General features: G+C 41.8%; 1 protein-coding gene across 12 annotated transcripts in view; it reads right to left on the bottom strand.

Annotated features, from left to right (window-relative positions):
• PIAS2 (protein inhibitor of activated STAT 2) overlaps nt 1-20,617 on the bottom strand; it is a 34,884-nt gene extending 14,267 nt beyond the window's left edge. For 11 of the 12 annotated variants that reach the window (XR_015706129.1, XR_015706132.1, XR_015706130.1 and 8 more), the window contains exons 1-6: nt 18,184-18,276; nt 9,196-9,670; nt 5,913-5,997; nt 5,228-5,278; nt 5,011-5,101; nt 336-470 (exon numbers count right to left, since the gene is read on the bottom strand). Coding sequence is in view for 6 of the 12 variants with exons in the window: in XM_087763674.1 (XP_087619800.1) it covers nt 336-470; nt 5,011-5,101; nt 5,228-5,278; nt 5,913-5,997; nt 9,196-9,670; nt 18,184-18,207 (861 nt within the window). In the remaining 6 variants the exon portion in view is untranslated. Of the gene's footprint in view, nt 1-335; nt 471-5,010; nt 5,102-5,227; nt 5,279-5,912; nt 5,998-9,195; nt 9,671-18,183; nt 18,277-20,526 lie in introns of those variants that run through there. The other variant, XM_087763673.1, reaches the window with a different exon arrangement.
• Between the last annotated feature and the right edge of the window lie 787 nt (nt 20,618-21,404).

Here is a 21,404-nt window from a genome sequence, read left to right on the forward strand (position 1 = left end):
ATTTTGTCATGTCTGAACTGTTTTGTACTATTTACACCACAAAAAGATTTTGGTATTTTTGACACACATTTCAGGCAACCCCTAATGGCAGGCTCTCTAATGTGAATTCTGTAAGGAAGTCTTTGCCATCTGTATGCAAATCTTATATATGTTACTGTAAACTACCATACTTCTAAAGCAAACTTTGTTTCCTGGCACCGATACTAAGTTTGGCCACCTAATACTAAACACTTGCTGGTGTATGCCTTGCCAGCAACATCAGGCAGTAGGGGAGAAAGAATGCTAGATGAGGTTATTTAGACAGCTTTCCCCATCCTACAGAACATACAGTTTACCTTTCCAATTTCAGAAGCCCAGGAAATGGAAATCTGGTTTGGCACTGCTGACGACAACCTGACTAGAGATGTGATATTCAAGGGGCGCCCAGGTCGCTTCTGTTCAATTCCATTTTTTGGTGGTGGAGCATATCCCTATGGGAAGAAAGGACAAGGAAAACGTTACCAAGTCTCCCTGCTGTACTCTGAAACCTGCTGAAACAGACTTGTTAATTGTAAACAGACCTATGAAAAGCAGGTAAACCTAGAGGCTCTCTAGGCTGGAGACTAAGTTCTACACTTACTCTGAGAAATATCAGTCTTTGACAGTCTGATACCATAAGTCAACCACAATTTTAAAGTCTTTTTAGGTTTTAAAGTGGTTTTACAGAAGTGCTGAAAAGGTGGAAGAAAACACAGTTTTGGTCCAAATAAGGTCACTGGAAGAGTAAAAAGCAATGTTGATGCTTTGTCCTTTTTCCCCCCCACCCCACTGAAAGAGGGCAGAAGATTGTGAGGACACAGTCTTAGTGACAAACACAGCAAGTCATGAAGAGTTAATTCAGTGTTTCACACCTGGAAAACACTTCATTGATTCTATTTAAGAAATAATAGTGTCTTGTTCCAAGAGCTCCACATCTCCTTGGTGTCTGCTTTGCCTCACATCAAGTACACCTAGTCCCATTAGCAGCAGGTGGTTGTCTGTACTCTGCCAAGGCCCCTGAAGAAGAGCTGTACATGGAATATCAGCTGTATTTAAGAGCTAATAGGCTTTGCTGTTGTCTGCAGAAGCAGAATAAACTAGGTATTGTTTGCTCAGCTTTGATGAAGAATTTCACAGAATCATAGAATTGCTCAGGTTGGAAAGACCTTTAAGATCATCGAGTCCAACTGTTAACCCAGCGCTGCCAAGCCCACCACTAAACCATGTCCCTAAGCACCACGTCTACCCATCTTTTAAATCCCTCCAGGGATGGGGACTCAACCCCTGCCCTGGGCAGCGTGTGCCAGGGCCTGAGGTTTCATAACCTGGACAGCTTTTCTCTGTAGTTTTATTTCCTATATGATGTTTGCAAATCGAATCAGGAGCCATCCAGTTCCCTTTTGCTTCTAGGCAAGCACGTACTCTCCACCATATCATGAGCAGAAAGTACTTGTGCTATATGAAGGAGCGCATGGTCTAACTGCAGCTTATTCATCTCACCCCGCGTCTGTCACTATGAAAGCCAGCCAGTCTGTAACAGGAACTCCGAGAATCTGTTCTGAGCTCACGCAGGCAGCCTGCAGTCCACTCATCTCAAAAACTCATCCTGCACCAGAAGGATGCCAATAAAAGATTGCAGCCCTATGTCTTGCACAAAACTGACTGTCAGATTTCATTTAGTTCAAGACAGTATTGTTCTATACAAGAAACTCTCCCAGAAAGGATATGCTGGAAAAACACACACACATATATTTTTTTACCCAGAGAAACACACACATTCACACCCTAGTGCTTGGAAAAGGAGCCACGTTGAAAAAATGCTGAGTCAGAAAATAAAAAACAGAAATAAACAGCCTCTTCCACTCACTAGCCAAGTATACCAGAGGATAATCACTGCCTTTAATCCAAGGAGGACTCGATAGTCGTCACATCATTTCCTAGGTTTCCAAAGCAGCTCTATTATTAGTCCGTATGTTTCACCTGACAAGCAAGCCCTGGCTGTGCCTCACCACTCCCCTTTCTTAATTTCAGACAGGACTCTTGCTTGCAGCAACAGGGTAAGGACTCAGAGCTTCTACAGGCAGGTCTGCCAGGCCAGAGCAGCAGACAGCAACTGCTGAAGAACTCTCTCTATAACAGTTCTCACCCCAAATGATGGCTGACCCAGTAGCTATCAGGAACCTTACCATGTGTGCTTTATCGCAGAACACAGAAGGCACAATTTCACATTTAAAAAAAAAATGAATGATTTGCCAGTTCTTTAATCAGACATAACAGCTGCAGCCATTTATAGAGTATATATCCCAGTCACTCTGCCATGGTAGGCCTTTCTCTGTTGTGGTGACTTTATAATGAGCTTATGTGGACCAACGCACCATCCCTGCAATATTTAGGAGACTATTTCCACACATACCGTACCAGCCACAACAATCCTGCTGGTATCCAACCTAAAATGAAGCTGCCTTGCTTTCAAGAGAGCAAGGATGCAAGTTCTATTTCCCAGCTTTTTTTTCTTTTTTAGAGACAGACTCTGCAGCGCACATGCTTCATTTCAGTCAAGCTTTTGATGTTCTCTTCCACAGAGCAATGACCTCAAGATCAGATTCAGTCTTTACTCCCAGAACACTTTAAAACCTTCCCTTCCTAGCCTTCCAGGACTTGGGTAAAGAGCACTCTGCTTGCCTATCACAACCGGCATGGTCTAGCACTGTTTAGTTAGGCTGCCAATTCTAGTGGCTAGCAAGTGCCAACATTATTTGGGTCTTTAAGTCTTCGTTGCTTCTTGCAAGAACAATATTAGTCAAAGCAGATGGAATCTGCTATAGCCAGAAAATCTATCAACAGAAAGCGTGATTATTCTTCTATCTGGCTATTTCCAACCTGCCATACCATATTTGATTTTGTCCTTTGAAGAAGACCTGCAGTGGTCTATGGAGGTCCCCTGAGAAGAAAAGCAAATTACCTTTTTGGACTTCCGTGTTTTGTCTTGCCTACAAGAGAAGTCAACAGGAGAACGACCTGCTCTAATGCATTATGTATAAAATCCTTGTTACTTGCCAAGACACCAGCATGCAAGGCTCTGCACTGACTCCTTTTAAGTCAGAACCAACACTTAAGAGGAGGACACAGATAGTTGTAAGAATACAAGAATACACCATGTTAACATGAGTTGGCACAACCTGAAGCAGTACTGGCACACTAGCACACTAGCAGCATTTCTCTGAATTTTCTGGTAAGGACTGCAGCCAAGGAGATGACCAAGAATAATTTACAGACACCTGCTCAGGCATGAACTGCTATACCAGGGAAAGACAGAACAGTACTCACTTAAGAATTGTACAAGTTGACAATAGAGGCTGGCATCAGTGATTACCTAACACCAACACTACTGAGTTGGACAACAGTGGTCCTTTGAGGCAAAAAAGTTATCTTACTTTTCCTGCAACAGAAAGGAACCACCAGAGGGATGCAGACAGTGACCAAATCAACAAAAAAATGTTTGCAGGCACACTCCGAACTGAGACTATATTTGTCATTCAGCTCATACTGAAGGAGGAGAGGAAAGGAAGTTGCCAAGACAACAGTCATTTATTCACTTTCTCACCTATAGTTTCTGCTGAACAGATTAAAGAATCATCTTGCGACATGCAGGAAGAACCACAGGATTTAGATCTAAAGCAAAGCAATAATCCAAGATTACAAACAATTTTTGCTATGACTGTGACATATGTTATATATAAAATGGATAGCATAACACAGCATAGCAGGGTGTAAACTATATTAGCAAGACTGAGAACCAGCAGACATTAATGTCCACAGATAACATCAGATCCAATCTTTTTGGTGCATTGCTTAAAGAAAGGAAGACAATCTGCAGAAGACAGGATAAAATCCTCAAGTTTATCACAGAGAACATAACTGGCATTTGCAGAAAATAGTGACCAGAAAACACATTAAATAAATTCTCTTACACGCTGGATAGATGGATCTTACAAGATGGATAGAAGAACAGTGATGCAATGGTTAAAGAAGCAGGGGGAAGAGAAGCTAGAGAGTCTCATTTAAACTGAATAGAGGCAAAAAAAGCAGTCATGGTTGCATATGGCAGGAGGGAGGGTACAGGACAGCACATCTGACACACCAAGAAGGTGACAAACATTCTGAAAAAGAGGTTTCACACCTCTTTTCTCCACACAGCATTTTTCCAAACCCACTGCTAAAAAAAAAAAAGAACCCTGTACTATTACTTTTTCCATCTCCTATAGCTTCCATAACTATTTCAGAATCGGTTGCAAAGAGTTTCTCTCTGTTCTAGTGTACAGAGATACCCGTTTCAGAGATTTTTCAAGAATGAGTGCTTTTCCCTGTTTGTATACATTCAAATCATGAGGTGACCCTGCCTACGTACTAACTTTTGCAACATCAGACACCAGTAAAGCATATGACTGCCAACACTGTTCTCTTCCAGTATCAGCAAATGCTAGGAACCCTGAAATGCATCTGTTCTTCATCCCCGCAATGAATTCTGCTCTAACCAGACAGATGCAGAGCGGCGTACAGACTTGTACACAACAAGGTGATACCCTTCCCTCGTAACAAGAAGGAACTCAAGACAACAACAAATACAGATAGCCCAAACAGCAAGGGCTACTACAATCAAGTAAAATAAACTCAGTTTGAAGATCTATGAGGAGGATTCCCCATGCAGACACTGGTTTGGTTTTGACATATTTTGTTGTGTTAACTGCAACAGATGAGATTTGCTATAGGTGGCTTAAACACAATTAATCCATGAAGTGGCTGTAACATGATTAATAGTAGTAATGGCTATCTCGCACAGCAAATGTACAAACCATATGCCTAACATTAGTAACTAGAGAAATTTGAGTGATAACAATAAACAGCTTGATTGTTTTAGCAAGCTAACATTACAGAAAACACACACACACCGCAAGTCACAAAGAAGCCACAAATACATACAAACCAGCTTACCGGCAACGGAAACAGCTTCCCATTTACTTTAATACACAAACTATTAGGATAATTATCTTCTTGAGGGCAGCTTGTCTCTGCTAGGCATAACCTATATCCCCAAAAAGAGAAAGCATCATTTTCAAGTGTCACCATATTCATATGTCCCCACAAACATCTAAACTTACATTACATTAGCCAACTAAGAAGTTGTAAGAAAACACGATGAAAAAGGTACCTTAGCTGGACTTGGACTGTGTAATCTCTCCTGCCTCCTGGCAAGAAGTCCCTGTGGCAAAGAGAAAGAAAAAGAAGTACCCATTTAGACAGCAGATCTCATATTCCAGTCATATGCAGAAAGAACTGGCACGCCTGCCCCAACATCACTGAACTTTGCTCTTCTTTTTCTTTTATAGAGCTATGAGCAAGTCTTACAAGCAACACCTCTGTTTAGCTACTGCAAGTTAAGCAGGACTTTAGGATCAGCATCCTCTGTCAAGAGTTTATAGTAACAATAAGTATGATGTTGCCAGAAAGGAGAAAACCCTATGAATTCTCTTGGCTTACACCACAGGTCTTGCAACAAGATGAACCCTGGGACAAAAGATAAAAGCAGCCCTCCATTCCTGCAGCCAGGAAACATGCAGAGAAGAAAAGCTTATCACCTCTCTAAATAGTCACAATTATTTGGAACCAAGTAATTGTTAACTCTTTAGTGGCGCAGGATTTACCCCAACTGCACATAAATTCTGTGCACAGTAGTTCCTGAAGAAAACGGAACACAAACTCAGCATAACTTTGGTAAGGATTATCACTCTGCATCTGCAAGCTTATGCAATACATAAAATGAACTGAGAACCCCACACTTTCTCCTGAAATCTTGCAAAAGTTTACCTATACTATGCCACACTCTTACTGCTTACCTGGAAATACAGATCTCTCTGACCTGCTGAGGTGTTAATGCAAAGATAAAAAACTTCTCTTGGAACCTCTGAATACTGCTCTGTACTAGAAAAAAAGAGACACAAAAGAGGTTTAACCATGGTGATTAAAGTCATTGATTGAAACAGGACCTGCAATTGAGTTTTTCCTGGAACAAGGCATAAGTCACTTAATATAATCAATTGTGGTTGAACTGCATGTAACTGTCAACAGGAAAGCAATGGAACAAATCATTCAACTATATTCAGATAGCTTAATATCACATTACACTTCAGTACTAAAGAAGCTTGGCAAGCCACGTTATAATCCTTTCTCCCTTGAAAGAAAGGTTTAAACAAACACAGAACAAAATACAACACTGGATACCTGATGAAAAGAGTACCACAGACAAGATGTTTACAGCTACTTTAATGTACTACAAGAAGAGAATGTGCACAAGAAGTTATTAATGGACAGCGGGAAAATTACTCAATTCAGAAACAGCTAAAGGTAACTAAGCCTTTGGGGAGGAAAGGAGGGAGCACAACCCCTAATGCCACAGAAGCGAGCGAGACTTCATGTCTGGGAAATACCCCTCAGTAGCATTTGGCAAGAAAATTAGTACAACTTTCATGTCAGAATCCTACTTGCCTGTCAGCGATGGGAAGCAGTAATATTTTAGTATTAAGGGTTCATAGTATGTACGTGTTATTTTTCTACTTTCTTTCAACTTGAGAAGTTAGAAATCTTGACCTGAAATAAAGGTAGATTGGACTTGTCCAACAGTTTAAAGTAACAAGCAAGAAGAACAAATGCAAAAATAACACAACTAAACCAGGCAAATTTGGAAGAGCTAGACTGTCTTGTACACTGTGACATTCAGAGATGACCTCTTTGCCAGAACACACACACAAAAAGGACACAAACACGAAACAGAACCCAGGTGGAGCAAACACACACACACACACCAAGTTCCTCAAACAATTCAGAACAGCTACATTGTGCGCGTACGTACACACACACCATAGACAGCATTTTATATTTTAAAATTATACTTGAGCACATGTAAAAGAGATCGTGGAACTATTTTGTTATTGAATTGAGTGTGGGTTAAAACTAAACCTCACACCTACACATGCTCTTATGTTCTCACATTAGTTCAAAAGAATACCTACACTCATCCCTTTTAGAGAGTTGCCGTGAAGTGGACTATACCCCTAGCTCTCTGACCTATTTGGTTTCTGAATCCTTAATTCTCAAACACAGAAAACTTGTTTGTTCAATGTCCCAATCACTTGAGTCTACTAACTGGGACTATAAGCTATCCATATCAGTCTAAAAATATTAGAGTAAAGTCTCATTTCCAAATTTGGTCATGAATCCACATTAGTGATTTTCAGCCAACATTCATATCCTTCTAACATCAGAAGGGCCCATTATTTGCATATTAAGATGTTCCTCACATCTTATTTCCCCACTCCTCCTCACACAGATCCGAGTTGTAGCTCTGGCCGCTGCCACCTTCAGGTACTGTGCTCTGGAAAGAGTTTGAAGGCAAACAAGCACTCAGTTAAATTAATCTTGTCCCACTCGCCCATGTCCTAAGAGGACCCAAATGTTTCAGGACTAGATAATCCTCACTCCTATGAGAACTGGGCAATATGCAACAAAGAGCCGACAGTCTTCAAAGGAAAGAGGAATTTACATGCAGCTCTAACTATAATATCACGACACCCCTAAGGATGCATTCTCCTTTCAGAAGAAAAGGATCGTTTCCAAAGTTGAGGAAAACAGCTGTTAAGGAAATTTCTAGCACATCACCGCCACCTCTAGATATCATTGACCAGAAAATAAAAGGTAACTGCATAGCAGAAATATAATGCGGAGCACAACCTGCATTATATGGGACAGGGTAACAATGTGGCTGACAAGCAACCTGATTAACTATGAGCCAACAGTTGTCCCATAATACAGAATAATTCAGGAAGCTAGTTAAGATATGCAGCTACTGCACACGGTGAACATAAGCAGGAGTTAGCCAGGACATCGTGGCACTGACAGATGATCTCTATAATGGTAATGGCAGCATGAGCCATAGAGCTGTCCACCACCACAGCAGCTATTGTACCAATACATGGGATCGATATTAAACTCTTCTCTAACAGAGTGTGACGACACACAAACATAAGTGACAACAGGCATTGTACATAATGCTTGTCAGTAATGCCTGCTGCTTTAGGTACTGGAGAATGACCAATCATCTGTATATGCCTCATTGAGGTACAAGTCACGGCCTCAAAGGCTCTATTATCAGTTAAGAAACTGAAGTGTTTAAGAAGATGCAAACAGCTTGCAAAATGCTAAAGTATTTCTAAACAATATTATTAAATAGTTAGGGAACATTTTCTACCATGTACGGTAAGACAGGTTGACTTTCAAGACAGAAAACAATCTATTTCCAAACAAATATATTTAAGAGTGAGGTGTCTGAGGAAGGCAAAATGAGATTTCAGGTTACTCAGAAGACAAAAGTTCCACTCTATGTTTTAAAGCAGAGTACGGCAACGACCAGCAGGCTGAGAAAACCATCACTAAACTGAGTGCAACTCTGAATATTTGTTGCACAAAGTATCTCTTTCAGTGCCAGATGCAACCTGCAGAATTGTTGCAGTGAGATAAATGCAAGCTAACAAACCAGTGAACTTGTTCTCCTTATGTTGTTGCAACTTACTAATTACTGACCCTGAAATTTTTTCCTGTTGGCCCTGACAGATGCGTTCCTCACTTGTACCAGGCAGAGACTTCAGGTCCGAGTCTTTCAGCCAAAACTGGAGGTTCAGACTAAATATTAGGAAACATTTCTTTACCAAGGGGGTGGTCAAACACCAGAACAGGCTTCCTAGAGACGTGGTCAATACCCCAAGCCTGTCAGTGTTTAAGAGGCATTTGGACAGTGCCCTTAACTATTACTCTTTAACTTTTGGTCAGCCCTGAAGTGGTGAGGCAGTTAGGTGATCATTGTAGGTACCTTCCAACTGAGCTAATCTATTATTTAATATTCAAAAGACAAAGACCTTTAATCTTATAGCCATTACAAAAGAGAACACTATTTTCTGAAGTGTGGCTTGGCACTTTTGGGGACAAGCAGCAGAGAGGGCAAGGGTAAAAATGAGAGGGGAATGGAGTTTCCATTTTTGCCCAGCTGCAAAGAGACTGGACTTAGTACTGTCATAAGCAACACCTATTTCATGAATTAAGCAACCTGCAGAGCTATTAAACACTTACCTAGACTTGTAGGTTTTATGAGCACATCAAGCACATCGTAAAAAGGTAGGCTTTTCAGTTGAACATCAGGATGAACGGGTGGAATCGGAGGGGATGGCTGCTGCATCTCAAAGTGGGGCTTAGTGTCTTGGAGAAGCACAGAACTGACAGGTGAGGAAGGAGGCTGAGGCGTGACCGAAGTGGAAGGGAGGGGGTGAATGCCAGCAACAGCCAGGTCAGGCTCAACAGGAGAGGAACTACTGTCCAAATTGAAAACCGCAGGTTTTCTAGCTGATAAGTCCGGAAGTCCTTCAATTGTCCTTGGGTACCGACGCCTATAGAGTTCTCGGATTTTTATCTGAACTGCTGGGCTGCAGCCACTCTTCAGTAAGTGCAGTGCCCTCATCAGGAGGTCATGTTTCCGCCCGCTTTTATTACGTCCAGCAAACCCCAACAACACTTGTAGTTCAGAAACACGAAAACTTGATACCATATTCTAGAAAGAAAAGAGAGAGATAAGCACAGGTGAACCAATAGTACCCCAAGTAGGCCTTTCTGAGGAGCATGGTGAAGCATTTGAACTTCCATCATTCTGGCTTCACACTTGTCATCTTAGGTACTACCCATACCCTTACCCGACACAAGAGTACAGTTAGTTTAAAGCAAAGAAACAAAGCGTCCAGGATTAAGGTGGAGTTTGGTTGTGCTACTGATTTCAAAGACTTCCAATTGTTTCCACACTCAAACAATAGCAACAACAACTTAATGCAACCCATGCAGTGCTATCTTAAATGCACAGGCAGAAGCATAAGCTCCAACATAAAATATCTGTCTCACTTCATGAAACAAACAAGAAAAAAAATCAGATGAATCAGTATTATCACCTGTCTTCCAACACATTTTAAGAAATAAAATAAGCAACTGTTTAAGTTCTGCATAGCTTATTCTGAAACATCCTTTATTTTGGGCAGCATGTTAAATGCATGCATGAACAGACACAGGCACATCAGGTTTCACTCTTGAAAGGATGGCACAGCAAGGTGGACACTTCAAAAAGCTACGTTATTTCACACTAACAAACTGTTTAACCAATATAATTGATACTTCCAGAACATCATAGAAAACTTCCTGTCCTTTTTGTATCACATTCTAGTATTGTGGGACACAAAGAATCTCTTTGAAGGAAGTAATACTATTTACTTGGTTATCAGACTTAGTTGTGGAAGACTTTGAGGATTGAACTATTAAGTTCATAAACAAAGATTCTCATTTTTCAGAAAAGCAAGAAATAAAAAAATCCCATTATGCAAGAGGAAGGAATCTTCTCCCTCCGTTACTACAAACTAGTAACTTGGCATAGGTGCATCACCTCACATTTTTGTGACCAAGCTCTCTTTTCAGAGAGGTATAAAATTGTCCAGAACTCTAAGCAATTTCCTTCCTATTTTTGTGGGACTCTTCCACCGTAACAAGGAGGTTAAGTTTTAAAGATGAAAGAATATCTGACTTCAATCTGTACTGCTGTACCATACCAACTCCAGACTTGAGGACTGGCAGATAAAGGCCCTAACAGAAGGTATGAAGTAGTAGACATCTGGGATCATAAAAGAGATTTTCAAAAACAGTTCAAAAGTACATTGTTGACTTTTAAATAGTAGTCCAATATACAACATTTAAAGCTTTGGGCATTGATTTCAGAAGGGATACTACTCAAAAAGCAATGTTTTGGGTTTACCTTCCCTAATCTTTACTATACAGTTACAGAGTTTACACCCATGTATTCTAACATAATCTGATCTCAGCTGAATTTTTAACGCAACTGTGCTACAACCACACAGTCAGCCAACAAAAAAAGTCTGAACTCCCCCTGTGCCCCTAGCTGCTTGCTCCCTATTCTCTCCTTAATGTTGAGAAAATTGTTTTTACAGTAAGACAGATCAAGGAATTGAGCCAGATGAAAACTGAACTTGTGCCATTACAAGACAGCAGCAGCAAGCGGCCAGGACCTGCCTTTTCAAGGGCCATATTATTCATGCATATCAAAACAACCATCTAAAATACTATGGCAGTACTCTCATCAGGCACACCCTTTCCTCATCGTTGAGGGGATGAGGTTATCCTATTTCAGATACTGAATTTCAACATTTCCAGACAGCCAGTTTGGGTACGGTGATGCTTCTATCAAGTAGCTATCAGGGAGCTAGCCCAGCAGTTTTCAAACTGGTATTCCCCCAAAACCCCATCTATAAATGCACCACAAATGCCATGTGAAAGCAGTGTCACATAAGGCATTGAGTGGCTCATCCTAACTTCTGAAGAAGAAGCCAACAGCAGATGTCACCTTAATTTCATCCCAGCAACTTCTCTCAACAGCAAAACGATACAAGAAAAGAGGAGATGGAGACAGAACTCCATCCAGTTTGCAAGCTGCTGGAGAAGGTTAGCTTCCACCTGGCATTCCCCTGCTACTTTTCCTTAGTCTCTCAATCAAACAGGGTGAAGAAAATAAAGTGTCTCAGTATTCATAAAAAATAGCTTGAAGTACTATAACAGCTTTATAGTCATGCCACATAAAAGAGAAATTCTGTTAAAAGATAATACTGATATTCAAGCATTTACCGAGAACTTCATGTTGCGTGCTTCCACAGATAGTTGCATAAGCTTGACAGCAACATCAGCTCATTTATTTCAGATGCAGGCAGTAAGCATGATTCTGGATCCCATAATCAGAATGCAAATGAATAATCCTTTACATTAAGATTAAGAAAACAGCATGTATTGCAAAATACTGTCTATTACCCTGCCTGCTGCCTTCTGTGCATTCCTGCAAGTTAATCAAGGTGAAATATGCAGTCAATCACACCTTGAAACAGCTAACGTTTTATGCAGAAATCCCAAAAACTAGCATTTTGTTACAAGATGAATTTCGTTTTATTAGAAGACACAGGCTGCCTTCAATAGTCAGCAAGATTTTAAACTGACACCTCCATTAAAAAATGCTTGGGAGTATTAAAAAAAAATACATAGTTCTGTCCATCAAGGCAAAAAAATCTTACATACGTTTTTGAAAGAAATCTTGCAAAAGTGAATTTTACTGGAAGTAATTAAACAACGGCTCTTGCAACATTTTCCCCCTAAAGCTGATTCTACATTCCCTTTAAGGCAACAACCACCACATGCATGAAAACGCAGCTAGTCTGATCTACACGTTTTAGCTTATTACTCCATTTACAGATATGTCAAAGTGGACACTCGTTATAATCAACAAGGTTTTATGGAGGCATAGCATATGCTTAGGAGCATTTATAATGGTGGTGCAGACAGATATTACTTCCAACAAACCCTACCAAGTTATTTTCTTTTGGGGTTCCAGCAATATTGCAGAAGACTGCAGCCTAGCTATTAACATGCTTTTCACATCACCAAATTAAGATTAGACATTCAAGCTGTGTCATGAAAATGCCATCAATTTTCTCTTAAGAGAAGTTCTTTACTGCTGCACAGCCCAATAAAAAGTTTTTTTTAACACAGAAGACCAAAGCCATTTTATTTTTAATGTTTCTCCATGAACACAAAGAGTAGTTTGACAGAACTTTAAGGGAGGAAATCAGACTGGATAATTCAAGTACTTTTATATTCTAGAAACATTTTTTCCCCTGAAATTCACACTTGAAGGTCATAAGAAGTTTCACAGGGTTTTTCATTTTTATTGTTAAACTATAGCAACCATGATTCATATGCAGAAATATTGTTCTAAAGCATTAAGCCGTAGGTGTATCTGGAATGGCATTCATTTCACAGGGATGATCACGTTAAGGAGTCCAGGAAGTGCCCACACGCCACTGAAATGAAGGGTAGCCATGTTTCAGAGCAAAGCAAGGGATCAAACATCTCTCTCAAACAAGAGGTACGTGATGCTCCACACTCCCCCGCCAAAGCTACCTGCAATTTTAACAGTCATTGTACTTACATATATGAATGAAAGGTAACCAAGAATGCCTGTTAAATTCTTGACATATGTCTACAATAAGCACCAACGACTATAGCTTCTAGGGCAACCACAACTGCTCAGGTAGGGAACCCTACACTTGAACCTGCAAAAGCCATCCAAGTCAACCCAAAAGTTCTAGTCAGTCTCCACCTAAGAGCTCTGCTTCAGCCCCACTGGCTTCCAGACGTTTTCTGAAGTGTCTGAAGGCTACATAAGGAAGGGACACACCAAGAAACAACCCCACAAATCCTCACTCCTGACTTTAAGCCCTTTTCTGGACACTCGTGGCAGAGAAGCATATTTGTGACATCTTTTGCAATAAATTTGCATACATGCTGATTTACAGCGGGCTAGAAATGTATAATACTGGTAAGAAAGAGCAACTCGTGTCTTGGGATGGCTGAAGACCTCTATGCTGATGCTAAATACAAATACAAATGTATTCTGGAAACTGATGTAACTATAGATAAAAAAATGCGAGTCCTGGGAAAGAATGAAGATGTCACCAGTTAAATCTGTGTAAGTAGTACAGCAGTGTAAGAGCAGCTCTGAAGAACATAACAGTTGGTACAAACAGCATGACCATCAGGTCCTCAGTATTATGGGGATTTTTCTTTGGACTAACTCTAGCCTGGCTCTTAAATTGGGCATTAGTCTTCAAAGTCACATGCGCTTAATGGAACAGTGAAAAACCTAAATCAAATACTTGCATTCATTTCACATAAGACGCTCAAAACAAAGCTTGACCCATTTCATTGCAGCCTTGTTTTTTAAGTACCATAAACTACATTATCTCCTTCCTCTCCCCATCACTGTTATCTCAGCACAATCATTAATTGTTAATTATTCTAGATACAACAAACTTTTAAGGTACCACAATAAGCCTCATTGGTCTGAAAAAGTGACTATGCATCTAGGAAGAACAGGGGAATTACATACAGATACAAGATAACAGTATATTATCATGGGTTATTAACAGTATTTTATCAGAAGTTATCTTATTTAATACACTCAATGTTAATTGCAACCTAAAGATCACTATATCACCAACAGAAACTTCTCGATATCTATTCTGTCCATCATTTTAAGTTTACCCCAGATCAACATACAGAATTTGATTTCTACATCAAACCCCCAAACTGGTCAGCATATACAATACAATGTTATGAACACAGCTAAAATAAAACAGAGTACAACAGAGTGTTTGGCAATGAGCTTGAAGAGGACACAGGAAAATAGCTCTCGGTGTTTTCTTCTTGGCTAACAATTCAGCACTAAGCACTGCTTCACCTGGTAAACAGGCAAACACTGTCCATTCAGACTGGAAATTTAAAGCAAGAGGAGTGGAAAGACACCAAGTCTGGTACAAACAAGAGATCCAATACATACAAGAATGAGACTTCAATTTCTGTATTTTAATACGGTATCCAAACCATATTGCTCTTCACATTTGAATCGCATGACTTCAGTACTGGGTGTGCAACAGCAAAAATTAGAAGTGGGACTTACTTTCAGCATTTATAAACCCTGATTTTCCAGTAAATTTTGTGTAATCTCCCCTTCCACATAGGACGTATGAGCACACTTCCATCTCTTCTCACTAAAATGAGTTTTTTTCCACAATGGCCATGAAACTGATCACTAGTGTCACACAAATTAGTTTTGGCACAGGCATATTCATTTGCCTATAAAGAGGTTTTTTTCTTTTTTTCCCCATAAAGATGAAACTAACACGTCACTTCAAAACACGATTAAATACAAACTAAGAGACTGAAGCTGTTATCTTCTAAACTAGGGATCTGCAATGTTTCAAGGATAGCGTGCACTCTATTATTTGTTTCCAAATTAGAGTCAGGATGCCAGCAGAACATAGGGGACCCAAAAGATGTTCTCTCTCTCTTTCTCTCTAAGTAATAATATATAACCCATCCTCTTATCTGCAGTATTTTGCTGGGATGCAAACCGTAGCTTCAAACCAAATCTTGGTGAGTTCAGAATTTGTTGGGAGCTGGAATCGTTTTCTCACAGATGGCTCTCAGAAGGAGCTGTAGTTCCCCACTCCTGGGCCAATTCTGTTCAAAAACGTGTTCATGTGCCATCTCTGGCCTCCACATCAGACTGCTGACTTCCGTTCCACATCCGTCCATGCATGTGTAATCGCATGTGTAATCCCTTTGACATTCATCAGGCTGCTCGTGAGTGAGGATTATGGACAAAGGTATGAGCTATGTTTAAAAACACATCTGTGAACAGCAGGTCTGGAAATTGTATCTCAAAATACAAGAAAGATACAGCTGTGCTCACCACATCTTCTCAGCAACTCCCTAATATTCCAGAAGCTGGTAACCTACAGAATTCAATAAACACTACTAATTAATTAAGGGTTAATCTGAAGGTCTGGAAGGGTAAGCCTTATACTGTACATTTTCACCAATATCTTGAAAAGTAGCGACTGTGGTTACAGCTACTTCCGAATCCTTTAACAAAACTGAAGATTTCCAAAAGGCATGATATAACAGCAGGCTCCTTTGAGTCTCTTTGTTTTCTTTCACTACAGCCTCTCAATTATAACCCTTTGGTCATAGCTCCCCAGAACTTTTACTCTGAAGATCCAGAGGATGGCAGGGATGGTACTAACAAATATTAAATGATCCTTTGCCCTGAGAATAGAAAAATGCTGCCCCTGCATGTTTCCCTCAAAAACAGTATTTAAGAGAGAGCTCTGACCTCCTGCCTTTAGTCAGTCCTTAACGATTTACTAAAATGAATTCAACTCTCCAAATTGCCCTAGTAGCCTTTTATAAGGCAGGTAGAGATCACATACTACAGGAAACTGCAATCAACAAGAGAGCAGCATACAATACTGCCATAAAAACGTCCCACACATTAATCTATAAAGCAGCAGTTTAAGATCACTCCTAAAGGTCAATTCACAAAAATCCATTGGGGGGTGGGAGAATGCCTCTCTTCTTTGGCCAAAAGCAGGAAGAATTGGTGGTCTGAAAAAAAACTTAAACCTGCAAACCAAGTGCCTGGTATTCAAGCAGACACATTCAAATGTATCCTCTAAAAAAAAAAAAAAGGCAGCAAAGGCCTTGAAGACATGAGGCAGCCTACTATATCCTCTTCCAAAAAATATCTAGAGCTTTCCCAAAATGGACCATGAATTATTATCAGACGGATGTTGAACATTTAGAGAAGCTCCAAGCTAACAGATTCATTTCACAGACACTCCAGTTTACAAATAAGATGAACGGGAACATCAAAAGACAATTCTTCAGACTAGTATTTCTTTTAACTACTGATACCTATTCTTTTGAGTGACAAAAGGGCAGTCCTGGAGTTGGCCTGAAACCCAGTTCCCTTTTCCCTCCATACTTCCTGTGTTACTTTTGGCAAGCAACTCAGGTGCGTATATAATTTCAAAGGTATTTAGGTACCCAATTCCCAGACAGAGTCTATCAATACTTATGTATACCTAGATAAGTGATTATAGCACTTTGGAAAATGCGGATCACAGCTCCAGCTCAAGCCTGGAGAAGAGGAGCTACACTAAGAAGAGGAGCTACACTAAGAAGAGTTATCTCTGCTTCAAAGTTTACACTGGGAGTTTAGCCACCTATGTAGCTATAACCTTTGAGAGACCTCGGAAAGAGGGATGAAAATGAGTGAGGACACTAAAGGAGAAAACATGTAAACACAAACAAATTAAAAAAACATTTAACTTAGGAAAAAATAAGCCAACCCTTCTTAAACCTAAGATTGAGATAGAGCACTGTTGTCCTCAAATAAAGAAACTCAGTTCTTCCCATGAGATTTTTATAACCGAGCTCCTCAGCTACACTACAGCCACTTCAACCCAAGCAGTGTTAGTGCTGGAAGAAGCCTTAGTGTAGGAAATTCTCTAGTGATCGCAGCATATTTCCCACTGTTGGTCAGACTACAGTCAGTTCACCCATCAGACCTTTCTCTGCACTAAAGCCTAACTCACAGTGGTTCCTATTTAACTGGCTTTTATTCCTTCTGTAGGGAAGTCTAGGTTCGGGGGGTGTTCAGTGTGTATGTAGTATTCCCTCGGCGGCACTTCTGCAGGTGTGGATGCTGCAGAAGGACAACATTCCCCTTCCGAACAAAGATACTCACAGATTGTTCAAGAAACAGTAAGGAAAACCAGAAACGATGTAGTCAGCTCTTTGTGTACACACCTTAAAATATGAAAGGCCACTCCCTCACCGAAAAATCTGTTACAGAAAGTCCACAAGTGCAATATAAAAGGCATTCAATTGAAGACAAAACAGGTCTGAAAAGAAATACTGGATTTCACGCTTCACAGGTGCAGTTTTCCCGGTTAGAAAGAGGTTAATGAATTTTCAGAAAATTCAATAATTATTAGTATTTTCAAAAATTCAGTAGTTATTCGACATTCTCCTTTCAGTTTGCAGTAAGGGCATCACGGCGCTGAGCCCTCCCGAGGGTGTGGAGCCCTGCCAGGCGCCATGTGAGCCTCCGGCACCGGGCCGGGGCACGGCTTCTCGCCCAGTCGGGCCGCACGGAACAGCCGAAACGGCTTTTAAAGTCTCGGGGAAGGGGGGGGAAACACACGACACGGAACATCCCCCCAACATCACAAGCCACACGGCGAGGATGGAAAGCAGGCTCCCCAAGCCCTCCCTCCCGGGGAAGTGACAGGGAGGGTTCTCCTCGGGCAGAGCCAGCCGCGCCACCAGCTCCCGCCGCCCCCCGACCGTGTTTCAGGGCGGCCCCGCTTCCTCCCCGGGGAAGGCGCAGGCAGCCGCAGGGCCCCAGTGGCTTCCGGCCGTCCGTTACGGGTTGCCGCCTCAGCGAGAGGCGCCGACGGCTCGCCGATCCCCCTCCCCCGGCAAGCACCGAGGGGTGCGGCGGGAGCTCCCCAGGAGGAAAGGCCGGGGGAGCGGGGGGTGAGCGAGGGGCCCCCCGCCGCAGAACGGCCGGGCGACATCTTGGCCCACGTCTCCCCCGCCGCCTCTCTCCCTCCTCACCCGCAGCTCCTCGAAATCCGCCATTTTCTACCCGCTGCTGCTGCCGCCGCTGGGCCCCGCCGCCGCCGCCACCATCCTGCACCCTGTGCGCGCCCCCGGCACGTGACGGGGGAGGGCGGCTCCGGCGGCGGGAACGGGGCGGGGGGGACGGGGTCCGCCTCTCCGCCCGGCGGCGCGGCCGTGGGGGAAATCGGGAGGTAAAAACAGCCTTTTTTTGTACACACATTCGCCAGTACTGGTCCGCAGCGCCCCTTACCGAGCCCGGCCCCTCCGCGACCCTCGGGGGCTCAGGCACGAAAGCCCAGCGCTCCGGGGATATCAGCAGGAGAAGGAAGCACCCGGCGGGATCGCACCCCCCGGGGCTACCGCTTTCCCTCTCTCCAGAACTAACACCGCGGAGGACATACCCAGCGGTTAAACAGAATTATTATATTCACAAAAAAAAGGAAGAACAGCAAACAATACCGTCTTGCAATTGAAGTATATTAAATGGAAAGGTTGGACTTGCACTGTGATTTGATAGCTTTCTTAGTTTTATTCATCTCATCAAAAACGTTCTCATAATGTGTTATAATGATGATGTGACACATTTTATTAATAAAAAAAATGAAGCAAAAATGTCACTGGCAGTAAGCTTCAAAACTAGATAATGGGTTTCCTGCTGTAAGGGAAATGTTGAGGCATTTACAGAAAGCTAAACATCGAGGTGCAGCCGAGAATATTATTTTCAAAAGCAGCCAGAGACCATTATCTAGTTACAATAATTACCTAGTCACAATATTCAGTTTCATTGGCAACTGGGCCATTAAACCAAACAACTGATTTATTGCAATAAAAAAAAGGCAAAGACTGAGCCAACAAACAGGCAAGCAGCCAAACTGACTCAAATGAGAAGTTGAAGAGACATTGAAAAAGAAAAAAAGTCGTTTGAAATGCAAAATATATTTGCCCATATTAACCAAAAGGCAGCAGTTTTTGCATGATTGAGGAATTTGGAGTGGTAACTACAACTGTAAGATATCTCAGAACAAATATGAGTGCAGTACACCAGGAGCTTTTTAATGGGCCAAGAGACAGGCCACGTCAGCAGCAAGCTCTGCTAGGAGGGATTCTGGCAGGCAATTTTGGGAACAAATAGCTCAGCTTTTAGAGAGGGTACTGATGCCCGCTGTACACACTGGCTACAGTCACTCAATATCGCTACAAGATCTGGACACATAGGAACTCAATAATTCATATTATTAGTGGTAATTTTGCAATAGCCTTTTGAGGCAAGCTTTCCTTTTTCTTTACTATCAGCTAGTCCAAGATAAACCCTTATTTCTGCTAAAGTTTTTAACCATAACCACAGCTAGATAGTCCTTCTCTGCATAAACTGGTTCTGTGCTTAGTCCTACAACAGTTATTTCCTTGAAGATTTAAACATAAGGACTTTATTAATTTCAAACCTCTTTTGTTAGTCAAAACCAGGAATTCGCAGCCGAACAAAGCGTGCTGGCTGCCACACCGCTGCGCAAGTTCGACTCCCAAGTCCATCAAAAATTTATTTTTCCCTGCAGTTCAACACCAGACTAAAGGGGCAAGCTGCAGGTTTGGATCTCTTCAATCATTAAAGCACACACCAGCACAGGCCAGACCAAAGCCGCCTTTCTTCTTCTTTCAGCACACCCTCACGTTTCTTCCTTCAAATACACCAGGAAAGACATCAATGTTCAAGCTCACATCAGAGCCAGGCATTTCTCGTCTCATGTACGCTCACCTCTCACTTCATAACCACATCTTTCAACCTTCCCATTCATCTCATCCCCGATATCCGCTGGGATAAGAGCAAACATTATAATTTGTGTTTTAACACCTCACATGCATAAGATAATAAGAGTTTACATATTAGCTTAGCCTAATTTTTTGCTTGAAGAAAAGAGTTCCTTAGAGGAGTTCTTCATATTTTGTTTTCCCCCAGCTTTCCCTCACAACTTTTCTCCTACTCATCACTGGGGCCATACCCTTGAACAAACACATACTCCATACCTTCTGGTCCTCCGCAAGCTTTTTCCTAGGTCCCTACTCCACAAAAGCATAGGGCACAGGCCTATCCTCTCCCACTCCATTATCTTATCTCCACACCAAAGTTTCTCTCAAATCTCACTCTTCTGATTTTTCCAGTAACTAGAATCAGTCTCCCCTTTTGCTCTAGTTCTTCAAAATCCCACTGGTTTTTCAAAACTCCTCACACACACATTAACTCCAGACTCACACTCCCCAAATACCAGGCCATCTTAGCAGCTTACCAAAGTTTCAACCTTTCCAACGTTTCTCTTTCCACCAAGCTTTTAAGAAACCTACCTCAAGCGTCAGACATTCATCCCGCTTCTCATGCTTCTGATGCTGCTTCTTCTTGCACCTCCACTTCCAATACTTCTTCCTTCCCCTCCCCTTTCTCCTCTCACAACCCCCTGCTGCAGCTCCTAAAGCATTTCCCATACTCTGCCCTTGAGCCCTTTCTGATTTTGCAATACAAGCTTTAAAACTCGGCCCAGCACTAGCCATTAGAGAAGCAGACAACCTGCCCTTCTTCAAGGCAGCCACTTTGTACTCCCATCCGATAGGATATCACTGCAGCAATTGGTTTGTTTTCCTAATAGGCTCTAATTAGGGTAAGAAGGGAGCCTATAGGTGCTAAGCATCCTGCCCCCTAAATTGAGTTAGGCTCGTTAGGGAAAAAAAAAAAATACATCTGGGCTTCAGCTTTCTCTAGTAATCTTTCTAGGACTATGCACAGTATGTCCTGACTCTTCCCACAGCTGTGTTACCTACTGAAATAGGGACATCTGATCATCTAAATAAACTCTCCCTGCTTCCCACAAACACACTGCAGACAATTAAACACAAAACAACAAAGAAAACCCCACCCTACAGCTGTTCCCAGCATTGCAGCAATTACACTTATCAGCATTATACCTCAACAAACTCCTGTGCTGCTTAACCAGCTGCTAATAAACTGAATATGAATTACAAGCAGTGATAGGATTGGGGGGGTCTGAGATGACTAGGTCAAAGGTAGATTCTTTTGGTGCGTGCTGTGTTTAAAGCAAAGAACTTTATGAGGCTTCTCCATTGTCTTTCCTATCCCATAGCCATTTCTTTTTTAATGTAACACTAGAGAAAGTGGATGGCAAAAATGAAATGGGGTGGTGCTCGGTGCCCACACCCCTCTTGTGTTA

This window comes from Nipponia nippon, unplaced genomic scaffold, assembly GCF_047370975.1.
Source record: "Nipponia nippon isolate SJK-2023a ecotype South Korea unplaced genomic scaffold, ASM4737097v1 scaffold_29, whole genome shotgun sequence".
Taxonomy (NCBI): Eukaryota; Metazoa; Chordata; class Aves; order Pelecaniformes; family Threskiornithidae; genus Nipponia; species Nipponia nippon.